Below are 14,577 nucleotides of genomic sequence, written 5' to 3' on the forward strand. Positions count from 1 at the left end.
CCAAGAATACAAATTTACTTGTCTTGCCAGTATCACTTTGTCAAATCTAGCTGTATCTCTAAATTGTAACCTGACAACTAGATTTCCAGGCATGCTCCTCTAGCAGTACAGACTGCATCCAATCCTGGAGCTATAAGGGCATTGTTAGTATGCTCATGTAGCTAATCTGAAGAACCTGGGTTTGAGGGATATCACTTGTACTGAACTAGATTTTTAGACATAGCCTGTCTGTTTCAGCGTAGCTTGTCAGTGTTTCAGCATGAATTTAATAAAGCTGAGACACTGACAACAGTGCTTTTTTTTTTTTTTTTTAATTTAAACTCAGATACTGACTCCTTTCTTATCATTGCCTCCTCCACTTTCCTTTGACTTCAGAAGGAATCTAGGAAAGATGAGGGAAGTGGTAGGAAGACATCTGACTGAGCTCAGTCTCTTGTATATCTTCCAGACTTGTAATTGATAGTCTAGCAAATACCATACCTAGCTTTAAGACATTTCTGCCTTTTGTACATTGCACAACTAAATCAGATTTAAGTCTTATTTTAATTTGACTACAGATAACTTACTATCAGCTGGCTTGGTGGAGAATGCAGACCAAGATACTTCACCAGCTATAGGTTCCAAACTAGCTGCATTGCAACGTTCTGCATGTTCTACACCGCTTTCTCTGCCAAACCGTTGCACCAAAGAACAAGACTACAGGCCTAAATCAACTGGCAGAAAGACTCCTACAACAGCCTCCCCTGTACCAGGGTCTCCCTTCCTTCGTCCTGTTCACCAGGTACCCCTTGTACCAATTGTACGACCTACTCATCAACTCCATCCAGGATTGGTCCAGAGGATGCTGGCACACGGGATGCATCCACAACATCTTCCTCTGCTGCAAGCAGGTAATCCTTTTACTTATACCACTTAACTGCTAGGGTGAAACTTCAAAATAAACTTGTTCATGGTCTCATAAGAAGCACTAACACCCTTACATAATGCTAGACTAAGATGTGTGTGGTGATTGCCACAAATAGGCTGTTTTTCCTATTACAACAAATGCCTTTCATAAGACTGACAGTACTCTCTCAAACCAGCAATTGCTAAACAAGTGTGCCTTTCAAATGAAGCTCCTTGCTTATATTTCTGACTTATTTTTTTTAAATAAAGTAATGAGCCTCCCCCCAACCTTGTCTAATCAATAGGTATGATTCCTCCAGGGGTGGACTTGTCTCACATACAGGGAATATCTACTCCCATCCTGGGCCAGCCTTTTTATCCATTACCAACAGCTGGCCATCACCTCTTAAACCCACGCTCTGGGACACCTCTGCAGCTAGCAATGATGCAACAGCAACTACAGCGATCAGGTAGGTTAAACAAGAGAACCCAAGATACTTATAGTGTTCTAGACCTGACTAATCTGCACCCTAGGAACTTTGTATTGTCCCATGTTCAATTAATGAACTTAACTAACTGAAGGTACCTGGTATCTGTATGCTATGGTTGAAACTTTCAAAGCTGTCTAGGAAACTGTCATCCATGAGAACTAGGCTTCAAGGGAGAATGTAAATTCCCAAGATAGCTTTGAGAGTCTGAACCCTCCTTTCCACTTAACTGTAGCATGACTACTCTCTCCCTGGATCATTGGGTAACTTTTTTTGCCTTCAGCTGATGAAGTGGGTTTTTAGCCTCCTGTGGCACAATTAGTGCTTCTACCACCTACAGAGGCTGAGCAGCCTCTTCTTCTCTACCTCCTTCCCCCCCCACCCTTTTTTTGGGACCTCAGATAACTCACAACTCTTATTACTCATTTAATCTTTGACACTCATGCTGATAGTCTTTCAGCTGAGATCTGGATGTGGTTCTCTCTAGTTAATGTCCTGAGTTGACAAATGCTACTGCAGTAGCATCAATATGATCAACATGCAGTTCTTAACCTAGGAAAATACTGAACCCCATAGTAGCTCACATTTGCCCTGTCCAGTTTCCATATTAGCTGTTGATTCACAATTCCTCCAAGACTCAAAGGGTTTCCTGGCCTTAACTCTACTCTTTTCCTACCTCAAATAGTTCTCCATTCTCCAGCCTCTGGAGCACAGGGATCTGCTGTTGGTGTGCAAACCACCCCTCAGAATGTACCATCTCGGACTGGACTGCCTCATGGACACTCACAGCTTGACCATCGCACCAGCCAGAGAAGTGGTTCTCCTATTGGCCTTGCAAAATGGTTTGGTTCAGATGTTTTGCAGCAGCCCCTCCCTTCCATGCCATCCAAAGTCATCAGTGTAGATGAACTGGAATATCGGCAGTGAGCAGTGACCTCTAGGAGGATGGGTAGCTGTTTCTTTAGACTGGAAAAAGAGTCCTGATAGTATACATTGTGCTTCACCTGTTTGTTTTGGGGCTTTTATTTTTAGCACTGTGTGTGCAGAACTTCGAGACTAAAGCACATGGCACCTGTCCTGGTCTCCATGTCTGGGTCAAGACTGAAGGATCCATATGGCTTGGACTATGAAGCCTGAAGACATTTAGATGCAATACAAAGCCAGTTTAATCCTGGAAATGTCTATTTTTTTTTTTTGTAAAATATGTGAATGAAGTGCTGACCTCCTCTGGTGTAGCGGGAGCAGCTAAGGATTCCTCCTGCAGAAAATTAAATGTATAGACCCTTGTGTACAAACTTGTGTATAAACAATCTTTTGTATATATACCTAGGATAGCTTTTTTGAACCTATACAGCTGTACATAAGAGTAGCTGATAAGTTTGAGCTTTAGTTGTGCCTATGGTTTGGATGGCTCCATTGTACATGTGGGACTTATTTGTTTAAGATTAAAGTTGCAAATGCCAAGTGTGCGAGTGAACAAGATAAAGCTGATTTCTTCTTGCCGTTTCTCACGTCTCCCTCAGAGCACATTTCTCCTTGTCTTATGTAATGTGCAGATTCAGTGTAGCTAAAGTTAAAGTAAAAGCCCACAACTGGCTCCTTGTACAACAAATGTCTGATTCCTTGTGGTTTTTCCATCAAAGGTGGGAATAGTTGAGTTTCTTGAAACTCTTTCAAAGATGAGATGTGGTGCAGTGATCCAAAAGGGTCAGTCCTTTAGTCTGCAGTCCAAGACTCTGCACACTGCTCCATATTTAAGGTAAATGCATCCTGTATTGGTTGTCATAGTGCTCACAGCAGGGTTGGCTCTGGTCCTCTTGTTTAGCTGCATTGTTTTAATTTGGATCTTCTAAAGTTAAAGGTCAACTTGAGCCTTTAACATTCTTACCCTTCTTCAGACCCTCAATTCTGTACATTAGCCATAGCATGGAACAAGGTACTATAGCTATCTCCAGTTCTACTTGTAGAGGGGAGTCCCAGCACCCTGTCCCAATCTAGCATGCATCTATTGATGCAGTTACTGTGAAATCTGGCTGGTTTTTTTTTCTTGTGTTTTTGAGGGGTGAGGCTGTTCTGTGAGCCTATTGTGTATATTTGTTTTAAAAATATGGCTTTTTTTAAAGCCTGTGCTGATTATTTTTTTTCTGAACAGCTAGTGTGTGTTCCTTCCATCTTTCTACTGCATGGTTCCTGCATTCACTCTCACTTGGAGTCTAGTACTAATGTCTTACCTGCTTTTCAGATGATGTACTCTTTATTTTAAAGATGAAAGCAAACTCCAAATTCTCACCAGGATTTGCTCTTCCTTGAATGCAAAACCAGCAGCAGAAAATCACTTGACTGAACTATAAATAGCCAACAAGCTGTAGGAAGTTTTCAGATAAGTAGAGACTTTTGTGCAGAAAGAACAGGTGCACATCTTTAATGTTGAATCCATTAGGATCACCAATATTTAGTATAAAGTCTCTCCCTGGTGGTTACTCATACTTAAGGTCAATGATGTAAAACATAAAATCACAGCTCATCTTTGTAAAACTTTTCATAACTTTTTAACTTGACACTTCCCAATAGCATTCTGTAAATAAAGTTAATTCTACCAGCTTTCTGTCTCAACTGCTCTAACAGAACTGTCCTTCAGGTGACAGCTGCCCTGTTGCTGTGACTTGCTTCTTGCCATGCTATTCCATGGGTATTTAAGCAAAAATATTTTCTGAAGTGAGTAACTCTGTAGGTAATGGCTGTAAACCAGTGCCCTAACTTGTAATTTCCAAATGCAGTAACAAGTTCCTTTCTATTCTGTTTGACTGCCTTGTGGTTATGCTGTAAAAGTAAGTTCTGTGAAGATGTTCTCTTGCAATAGGATTACATTCATTGTTCTGATCTGAATAGTGCAATGGTATAGGGACAGATATAAAAGTGGGCTTACTTCAAGCTATGACTGTAGCTTCAGGAAGTCAAGTGCCTCAAAGAAGTCTTCCTTTGTCAACTAGTGCCAGCAAACAAAACACCTAGTTCAGTCCTTCCAGCTGCCAAGGCTGTGCTAGCAGATGCTTACTGTTAATATTGTTCCAAAACTGAACTGTTGAAAATTATCTATAGTATGAGGGAAAGGCTAGCTGGAGCTATTGGGCCTCCATGGGCATGGGCCCCTGATTGCTACTGCCTAATGTTGGCCCTGGCATTTATATGCAGAAAAACAGTTGTGGGACAAGTGGGGTGGGGAGTTCTTATAGCATGGGGGGCACAACTCAAAAGAAAGGTCAAGAACCCCAGTGTAGAACACAGCAGGCTACTGAATCCTGCAGTGCACCTTAATCTTTAACTTAAATGGTTGAACTGGTGCCATAGTACAAGGTAGTTTCCCCAGGCTACCTAGACTTTCTTGGGGAGGGGGAGAGAGAAGAATCAGGGGGAGGGGAACTTTCACCACTGTCCTGCTTTGCAAGCCTTAAGCTAGTGTTTAAAGTATAAGGAAAGGATTGTAGGTACTACAACCCTTCTCCAGAGCAGTACAGTAAAGTATTTGCTTGAATTAAAGCTTTTACATTGTACAAATGGGCTATTAGGAACTCTCATGCACTTTCAAAGAGGCTTTAGCTCAAGGGCCTGGCAGCATTCACTGTAAACAACCTAAATGCAATGGTAGTTTCATACCCATCTCCAGGTATTTACTACTGTTGTATGTAATACAGCTATAGACTATGAATATTGAAGAGCCTAATAGACAAACCAGTAAAGTCTCACATTGCATCTGGCATGCTCCTAGTCCTTATCTTAGCCAGGACAAGCAACTACTGTAATGTCCTTCCATGCCATAGGCCTTCATGGTGAGGGGATCTTGTATAACTCTGTGCCAAATTACTAGGGAAAGTGGTTATCCCAAGTGACTCACCTAGATGACTATCACTGAAGGGATTCTACTACCTTCACCACAACCATTAACTTGCTTTTAGGTACACAAGAAAGAATGAATGCTGGTGGAAGCTTTATCTTATCTCTTGTTTATCAAGCCAACATACAAATTTAACATATCTAAACTCAGTGCTGAGTGCTCCTTGGTTATAAAACTATAGCTGAGATATGCACCACCACTGGTCATTCTTTAACCAGTTTGTTTGGCATTAGGTAAGTTCCAGGGTGCTTTTGCTTCTAGAAAGGTAGCAGTAGCAGGCACGGTAGACCAGCTGAGTGCTATATTTCTACAGTGCAACTGGATGATAGTGGATGGTAAAATTGACAGTTATACTTTTGTAGAAGGAAAACTCCCATGAACTTAATGGAATACTTCTATCCTCTAATGCAGTAACTAAAACCATTTTTTTACACTACATAACCTAGTGCTTCTCTCATGCTTAATCTTAGTAGCAATTTGTAGATATCCCTAGAGAAACTAGTCATGCTTTACATCTGAAATGAAAACTGACTTTCAGAAGAGACTGTGCTGTAATATCAAGTAGCAGAATTTAGCTAAATGGAGAAACATTACAAGAATATCTCTGCAGCCTGTAATCCACAGCTATTTATTCAATGCACCACCATCTTCCCCCAGCAACCCTAGACAAAGCCCATTCTGTTACTACCCAAGCAGAACTTAAGAGTGCATTTGTGCTCTTTAGTCATCACTTAAGTAGATAACAGAAAGTGAAATGTAGGTCAATAGCCCTACCCAGTAGCATAATTAAATATTAGTATGGGGTAACAGCCCTCAGCCTTCTGTATCACTGAGCTACAGCCAGATATGAGGAATCAGCTATTAACCAGAGCCACAAGGCATAAAGCCTTAAATATTTAAATAAACACCTTTTGTGAAAGCTGGTAGAATCAGGGCTTCCTACTCTGAAAGGAGGGCTCATGGGTTCTGCATAGGTAAAGAATCAAACATGCCTATAGTGATAGAGTGCTAAGGATATAAAGTAAGCAACTATTAATCTTCCCCCTCCACTTAACAAGGTCTGGTCTTTAGCACTCAAAGCTGAGCAACAGGGAAGAAAGTCAGCCACCAGGGCAAGTTAACAGGAACAATTTTATTTCTTCACAATTTTATTTCTTCACAATCTGAATGACATCCTCATCCTCAAGTGTGTGATCTTTGCCAACTTTCTGCGGATTGTGTTTAACAGATGAACCCCAGACCAGTGCGCTGAAGGGAAGAGAGAAAAATTAATAACTTACAAGGCAAGGAAGTGCCACATAGTACCCTGCTTACTGTGACAGGCAGGTGCTAGTCTGTATATAGAAAAGGTAGCTTTATAAAAAGATACCTTTTGCCCACATACAAGTACCTGCTCAAATGATCTTTGTCTCAACTCCAACTGAAGAACAGAAGCACCTACTATTAAGCAAGCAAAGCAAAACAGCTCCTTGTACAGATACGTAAAGTACATATCATGCTGCAGATTATGGGGTTTTTTTGTGCTTTTAAACATATATAGTCCCAGAAGAGAATTTCACAAGCAAGCCAGAGACCAAATAGCAAAGAAACAGTGCTTCTACCACTATTATTCTATGGTTAGATTTAGTGTGCCCTCTAATTTTTCCCACCTGTGTGCTGAATGAATTGTTAAGTGCACCAATATGGAAGTGATGTGACACACATCACCTTCATAGTGGTGCACATAAAATTAATGGGGTGGAGTCCCAGGAATTGGGCAGAGGGTTGGGGTGTGTGGGGGAGGTGAGGGAACCAGCTGGGGGTGCAGGCTCTGGGGTGCTCCAGGGCTACAGCAGAGGGAGAGAGGACTCCCCCACCACTCTCTCCCCACAGCAGCTTCTTCGCTGTGGGGGAGAGGCACCTCTCCCTGCCGCAGCAGCTCTGGAGGTGGGGCTGCGGGATAGGCACCTTCCCCCTCCACACAGCAGGTCCAGGCCAGGGCTGAGTGGGTGCAGGCAAAGGGTCACCCCCATAGGGACCCACAGAGAAAAATTAGGTGGTGTTGCTCAGCAGCACTCACTAGCAGCCAAGCTCCTTCTGCCTCTCATCTGCCAGCAGCCCCACTTACCAACTCTTCCCCCACCCACCCAGAACAGCTGTTTTGTGGCATGTAGGAAGCTGCGGGGGAAGCAGGGAAGATGCAGGGTGGGGCCAGGGGGGAGAGAGAATATCAAGCACTCCCCAGCTAGAGGGGAAGTTGGCACCAGTTTCCAGCTGGGTGGGTTCCCTGAGTGCCTGTATGGCAGGGGGGAACAAAAGAGGGTTACTGCATTTCTGGCATATGGTAACCATCTTTTGCAGACAGTACTTACTACTTAAATTCTTTAATGAGATTTTTGTGAATCTTCATACAAAAATCCTCCACTGTGGTCCTGGAGTCAGGAAGCACCACAGGAGAAGTGTAGTCTGGTAACTGTCCTTTAGGTTTGGTGTAGCTGCAATACAGAATGAGCAATCACCCAACAACAAGCACTACCCTCCCTTCCTCCCACCACATCCTTTTAACACAGCAGGGTCTCCCCAACAGGGTCTTGTTTCCACACCACCCTAAAACACATCTTGAACAATTATTCTTGAGACTGCAGTGGGAGTCCTGTTTGGTTTTTTTTGTTGTTTTTTTAAGTTATCCTCCTACTAGAAGTAAGGCAGGGGTAGGCAAACGTTTTGGCTTGAGGGCCACATCAGGGTTATGCAACTGGATGGAGGGCCGGGTAGGGAAGGCTGTGCCTCCCCGAACAGCCTGGCCCCTGCCCCCATCCACCCCCTCTTGACTGCCCCCCTCAGAAACTCAAACCCATCCAACCCCCCTTGCGCCTTATCCTGACTGCCCCCTATCCAACCCCCGTTCCCTGTCCCCTATCCACACCCCTGCCCCCCGGATAGCCCCCCCCAGGGACTCCCACCCCCTATCCAACCGCCCTCTGCTCCTCATCCCCTGACCACCCCCTCGTGGGACCCCCTGCCCCTAACTGCCCACCGGGATCCCACCCCCTTATCCAACCTCCCCTGCTCCCTGTCCCGACTGCCCTCCCAACCCCTATCCACATCCCCACCCCGAGAGGCCCCCCGCGACTCCCACTCCCAACCCTCCCTGTTCCCCATCCCCTGACTGCCCCCCAGAACCTCTGCCCCATCCAACCACCCCCTCCTCCCTGACTGCCCCTCAGGGCCCCCCACTCCCTTACAAGCAGCAGGAGCTCGCAACCGTGACACCTGGCCAGAGCCAACTGCGCTCCCCACACTGCCCAGTGGGAGTGGCAGGCCAGAGTGTGGTCTGCCCGGCGGCGTGGCCAGGGACTAGGTTCCTCAGCCAGTAGCTCAGGGGCTGGGCAGGATAGTCCCAAGGGCTGCCGTAGTTTGCCCACGTCTGAAGTAAGGCAACACAGATCCCAACACTGAGGAAACAGCTCTCGTCTGTTATCCCAATCGTACAGCAGACAAACTGCATGTCCTCTGATTTACGTATCAAACCGATTTTTGATGACAACGTTCTGTACCTGCTTGTAGGAAGCCATTACACCTAAAATGGATGAATGAGGACTCCCAGCTAATCCTCTACCTAATTATGCAGAAAATCAGCAGCCATTAGAACTCACATTCGCACCAGCCTCAGGTAGTCCCAGATTCTCTCCAACAGATCATCAAAATTCCAGCGGTGGTGAGCAGAGATTGGTACACAGTGTGGCACCTTGTAAATGATATCCAGTTCTTCAATGGATATCTGGTCAATTTTATTCAGCACATAAATACATGGGATATAAACTCTGCAAAGAGAAGGAAATGGGGTGATATGAAGATGTCAGCAACACCCAAAATTACTTCCTTCTACTTTTATAAGAAAAAGCATCTGAGAGTGGGTATGAAACAAGGACTAGTGAAACTGCATCAATATCTTGGCTTGTACTGGAAATAGACTGTAGGATAGCATTTTTGTAATTTAAACGTAGGCATGCTAATCACGCAGTAGAATTTCCATGCCCTGACACAGTACCTGTTTCCTTCAACAACGTCGATTAGGTCATCAGCAGTGGCATCGCTGCGCAGTGTGACATCAGCATTGTGAATTTTATACTCTGCTAAGATGCTCTTCACTGTTTCAGCATCTAGCTCACTCTGGGGGCACTGTATACATAGACACAATGTTAGATAGGGAATGGAGGAGTTTACATTCAGTCAGCTATTACAATTACTGCTGCTAGCTCCTAGCACAAACTGCATTCTGACCAGAAATGATTAATATATTGCACATCACTGGAGTGGATGCTTTTGGCATAGATGGCTTGGGGACAGTGGAGAGGAACTTCAATTCATGGCATCATCTTATTGATCCCACTTGTCCCACTAATGGCTGTAGTAAGATGTTTTCAGAAGCAGCACTTCCATTCACTTAGTTATGACAAGCACTGCCTCCAGAAGGTCACTGCAGCAAGAATGAGCACCCCCGATACAGAAGGAAGACCATTTCCTAATCACAGAACCAGTGCTTCCAGATTCTCCATTCATGGCAGAAGCATCTTCCTAGAATCAAGCAGCTTTCTGAATCCCTCATCATAACAGCCTGTTGCAATTTCCATACTTACAGTAGCTGTGAGGTTGATGCCACCTTTATCTTTCTTCTTATAACCAATGTTGGGGGGCTTACTGTTCAGCCGTATTCCAAAGCCCTCCAGTTCATTCTCAATTATCTTTTTGTGTCCCAGTGGTTTCAGTACATCCAGAACAATCAGAATTAGGTTACAGGTTCGAGCAACTGAGGATCAGAAAATAAAGTTCCTCAAAAGGGTAAATTCACACACGCTTTCAAAAGCACAAAACCGCTAGAAAAACAAAAAAAAAATCCATCAAAGTTGGTGACAAGATGAGATACCATCAGTGGGCTGAACCCTACCTACGTTGGTAGCAACTGCAATTTAGTTACCATCTGAATTTTGTTCAGAAGTCTGTAAGAGCTAAATTTCTAGTCTCAGTCTATTTCCTGATGTTTACATCACATAAAAATGTCAAAATCTCTGAACTATAAGGTTAAGGTCAAAAGGGACCACTAGATCATCTAGTCTGAACTTAAACCTACCTAGTTAATACCCTGGATAGCACACCGAGAGGCCAATGATTGAATGGCCCTGAAGAATCAAATTATCTTTTTACCTCTAGAAGTAATAACTGAAATCAGTTGGGGAAGCAATGTGGGGAGCATTTACTCCCACTATCCGAGCTGTACTTCTAGTTTAACAGACACTTCAATCTTCAGTGTCACTAAACTGACATGTTAGGCGAGCAATAAGTTATTTCATGGCTGAATTTAAGACGAGTCAGGTGTCATCTGATGAAGTCAGTGAAACCCATGGGAACCAATAAGGAATAAGTCATGTCACATTTTTAAAGCATCACTATATTTTCTTGGCCTATAATCTATTTGGTTTTTCGCTACCAGTTTAAGTGTTGGTCAAATAATGTCACCTAATGCAGATGTTAGATTCTTTAGGTCAGAGTCTAAGTGGCTGAAATAATCCTGATGTCTATGTTTTGGTACCACAATAATAGACATAGGAAACAAGTGTGAGAGAGAAATTAAAAACAGCTTTGTTTAATGTGAAATTGTGTCTGCCTCTGAAGCATTGGTGTACTTCAGGGCAGAAGCCATAATGACACAAAGAACAATCTAGTCATGCAAGTGGAAAATAGCTACACCTCCACTATCTACAACTTACATAACTCCATCATAAAAGAAACAATGCTTCCACGGCATTAGAAATACTGACAGCACATATCAGGATTTCCAGGGCCCAGAAAGCAATCTCAGAGCCATACAACCACCACTCTGACACCTGGCCTTTCCACCAGCACGAAAGATAATGGCTAAGTTGGCGATTGACTGCTTCCTCCAGCCCTGCAACACTCACCTGCAATGACCTGCCGGCCTCTGCCTTTCCCATCTTTAGCTCCCTCAATAATTCCTGGGAGATCAAGAAGCTGTGTGTTTAGAAGAGAGGAAGGAAATCCATTATGTACAGAATGTCTCTCTTCCCACAAAGGAACAAGACCTCCTCCCACTTCTAATATTTACTGAATCTATTGGTGAGCTCAATAAACGATGATAGACAATTATTTCCCCTTTGACTACTACACATAGCTTTCATAGATTCCAAGGCCAAAAGGAACTACTGAGGTCACCTAGTCTGACCTCCTGTGTAACGCAGGCCCCATAACAATCCCCAGAGCACAGCTTTTAGAAAAAACATCCAGTCTTGATTTAAAAATTGTCAGTGATGGAGAATCCACCACAACCCTTGGTAAACTGTTCCAATGGTTAATTACTTTCACTGTTAAAAATTTACACCTTATTTCCAGTCTGAATTTGTCTAGAACGAAGAGCCCATTTTCAAAAATTTGTTCTCCGAGTAGATACTTATACGCTGTCACCACTTAACCTTCTCTTTGCTAAACTACATAGATTGAGCTCCTTGAGTCTATCACTACACAGAATGTTTTTTAATCCTTTATTCATTCTCGTAGCTCTTCTCTGAGCCCTCTACAATTTATCAACATCTTTGTTGAATTGTGGACACCAGAAATGGCTACAGTAGTGCAGCAGAAGTCGCACCAGGGCCAGACAAAGAGGTAAAAGAACCTCTATACTCCTACTTGAGATTTGTCCATCCAAGGATCACATTAGCCCTTTTGGCCACAGCATTGTACAGGGAGCTCGTATTCAGCTGATTATCCACCACAACACCCAAAACTTTTATTCCCTTTCTGTATTGGTGGAATGAAACATGGTGATTTGTATTATATGAAATGAGGAAGAATTCCCCTGCTATAGGGCTTTCCCTCTGAAGCACAGTGAGAAGTACTGACAACTGCTTAAAGTTAAAACTCAATAAAAGGTTTTTAAGGCGTGTTTTCTCAAAACATTCCCACATACTACTTTACCTCTAACTTATTAACAGCAGACTAGATGGCTCAGCTACAACCAGGGCCAAGCTATATATCCCTCCTTGTGAGCAAAACGTTCTCACCTGTATCTTTGCTCCTTTGTATCTAATGACTCCAGGCACAGTTGTCAGTGTGGTGAACTCATATGCTGCCACTTCAGAATACACACCAGCAAGGTTACTCAGCAGAGTAGATTTCCCCACTGAGGGGAAACCCACAAACCCAATTCGGGCATCACCAGTCTTTGCAACATCAAAACCTACAATATAAACAAAAATTAACAAGAAAGTTCAAAGGTCCTCTGATTTTGGAGAGGAGGCCCATTAGTATGACATATACTTTCCAATGGGAGGAAGTGTAGTCCATGTACCTTTACTATGGAGGCACAGCCTACAGGCTACTCAGGTGAATATGGAGTACTGATTATGAGAGATGTACCTAACATGGACTATACCTTCACATTTAAAAATTGGGGCTACTGCAAGGTGCTCCATTAATCGCCACTCTCAGGTTTCTGCTAATGCAGCCATTTCACTAAATCCTAAATAAATCTACATACCAAATATCTAGAGATTAAAGCAATTTCTTTCTGAGGCTCTGTATCTAACAAAGAAAAAAACGTCTCAGAATAGTGGTGACAGCTACAGTGAGGAACCATCTCCCCCTCCACACACACACTTTGCAGAAGCACCACACTACAATTTTAGTAGTTAGCTAGAGTGGATCCAGTGAGTCTCTCCACCAGCAATGGGGACAACCCTCCCAGTTGCTGTGTACACATACCCTAGGACAGGCGTCGGCAACCTTTCAGAAGTGGTGTGCCGAGTCTTCATTTATTCACTCTGATTTAAGGTTTCGCATTTTAACATTTTTAGAAGGTTTCTTTCTACAAGTCTATAATATTTAACTAAACGATTGTTGTATGTAAAGTAAATAAGGTTTTTTAAATGTTTAAGAAGCTTCATTTAAAATTAAAATGCAGAGTCCCCGGGACCAGTGGCCAGGACCCAGGCGGTGTGAGTGTCACTGAAAATCAGCTCGCGGGCCATAGGTTGCCTACCCCTGCCCTAGGAAAATGTTCGGGCATCCAAAGCTCACAGACACCCCTTTCGTTCAGCTACCGCCACACGCTGCCCCGGAGACGGGAAGTGACATCTCTGGAGAGGCGCGCTAGTGCGCTGCTCCCCAGGGGCTACCCACCTTCCCCGGGGCCGCCGCCGCCGCCTCCTTTCGGGGTGATGAGCTCCCGCCGCAGCTTGGCCAGGCGAGCCTTCAGCAGCCCCAAGTGGTGCGCCGTTGCCTTGTTCTTCTGCGTCCGGGCCATCTGCACAAGGTGACACCGCAACGCTACTGACCAGCGGGCGGGCGGGCGGCCGGGGGGACGCCAGGGCTCGGGTGGCCCGGCCGCGCGGCCCCTTCTGCCCGAGGAGCCCCCAGCCGCCCGAGCAGGCCGGAGAACCCCGGAGTCCGGATCCCCCGTCAGCAGCCTGCGGGGCCGTCACCCCGGCGCGGAGCCCGGCCTCCCGCAGGGCTCGCCCGCCTCGCAGGGAGCGCCATGGCCGCCGCACGGCCGCCTGGGGCCGGGGCCGGGGCAGCAGCCGGGCGCAGCGCCCTGCAGGCCGGGGGACGCACAGCTGGCCTGGCCGGCAGCTCGGCTCTCCCGCCCAGCCCGTCAGCGGGGGCCCTCCCGGGGAGGGGGGGAGGGGGGTTACCTCAGCCTCTATCTCCGCGATCTTGGCCAATGTCCCGCTCATGCTGGCGACGATCCCCGCCCGCTCGGCGACCAGCTACCCCGACCCCGCGCCTCAGACCCAGCACTGCGCAGGCGCAACGCTTCGCGGGAGCCTGGCAGCACTCGCGAGATTCTACCGGCTTCCCCTACGTGCCAACGAGCCGGCCCCCTCCTCAAGATAGCCCCGCCCACTCACGAGCCAAGGCCACGCCCACAGACCCACCCACTCTGGCACATCACTGCGCCTCTCCCCAAAACCGCCACTTCCAGAAGAGAGTCCCGCCCGCGCACGCAACAGCGCCCTAACCCCGCCCCCTCAGAAAACTCCGCCTCTCCAACCCGAGGAGGACGAGCCTCAATGTCACAGAGCTAGTGGAGCTGCGGCCTGAGCGCCATAGCGCCCCCTAGGAGCCAGCATCGCCCTCTGCGCCGCGCAGCCTCCCGAGGCCTCACCTAACCCTCAAGGCACAGGACGTGGGTAGCCTGGCGCGCTGCGCTGTCTGCAGTGTGGTTAGAGTGGGCCACACCGGAGATGCCCAGTCAGAACACTGGGGGGAAGCTGCCCCACCTGTTCCCACCTTGGCTCAGTCCCCAACCTCCTACTAGGT

At 45.8% G+C, this 14,577-nt stretch overlaps 2 protein-coding genes across 6 annotated transcripts in view; one reads left to right on the plus strand and one right to left on the minus strand.

Moving 5' to 3' along the window:
- Window positions 1-3,974, plus strand: part of EIF4ENIF1 (eukaryotic translation initiation factor 4E nuclear import factor 1) — a 41,748-nt gene extending 37,774 nt beyond the window's left edge. For 4 of the 5 annotated variants that reach the window (XM_044989942.1, XM_044989941.1, XM_044989945.1 and 1 more), the window contains 3 exons: window positions 558-890; window positions 1,191-1,355; window positions 2,059-3,974. In XM_044989942.1, coding sequence (XP_044845877.1) covers window positions 558-890; window positions 1,191-1,355; window positions 2,059-2,300 — 740 coding nt within the window. In that variant the 3' untranslated portion in view covers window positions 2,301-3,974. The remainder of the gene's footprint in view (window positions 1-557; window positions 891-1,190; window positions 1,356-2,058) is intronic. The other variant, XM_044989943.1, reaches the window with a different exon arrangement.
- Window positions 3,975-6,402: 2,428 nt separating this feature from the next.
- On the minus strand, window positions 6,403-14,116 carry DRG1 (developmentally regulated GTP binding protein 1). The gene is made up of 9 exons (XM_044989388.1): window positions 13,950-14,116; window positions 13,438-13,561; window positions 12,321-12,496; window positions 11,205-11,274; window positions 9,885-10,054; window positions 9,296-9,426; window positions 8,901-9,068; window positions 7,617-7,739; window positions 6,403-6,513 (listed from the first exon to the last, which is right to left on the minus strand). Exons 1-9 carry the CDS (start codon window positions 13,989-13,991, stop codon window positions 6,414-6,416), a joined length of 1,104 nt encoding a protein of 367 aa, XP_044845323.1. The 5' UTR covers window positions 13,992-14,116; the 3' UTR covers window positions 6,403-6,413.
- Window positions 14,117-14,577: the final 461 nt, after the last annotated feature.

The sequence above is a fragment of the Mauremys mutica genome, chromosome 16 (genome assembly GCF_020497125.1).
Source record: "Mauremys mutica isolate MM-2020 ecotype Southern chromosome 16, ASM2049712v1, whole genome shotgun sequence".
Taxonomy (NCBI): domain Eukaryota; kingdom Metazoa; phylum Chordata; order Testudines; family Geoemydidae; genus Mauremys; species Mauremys mutica.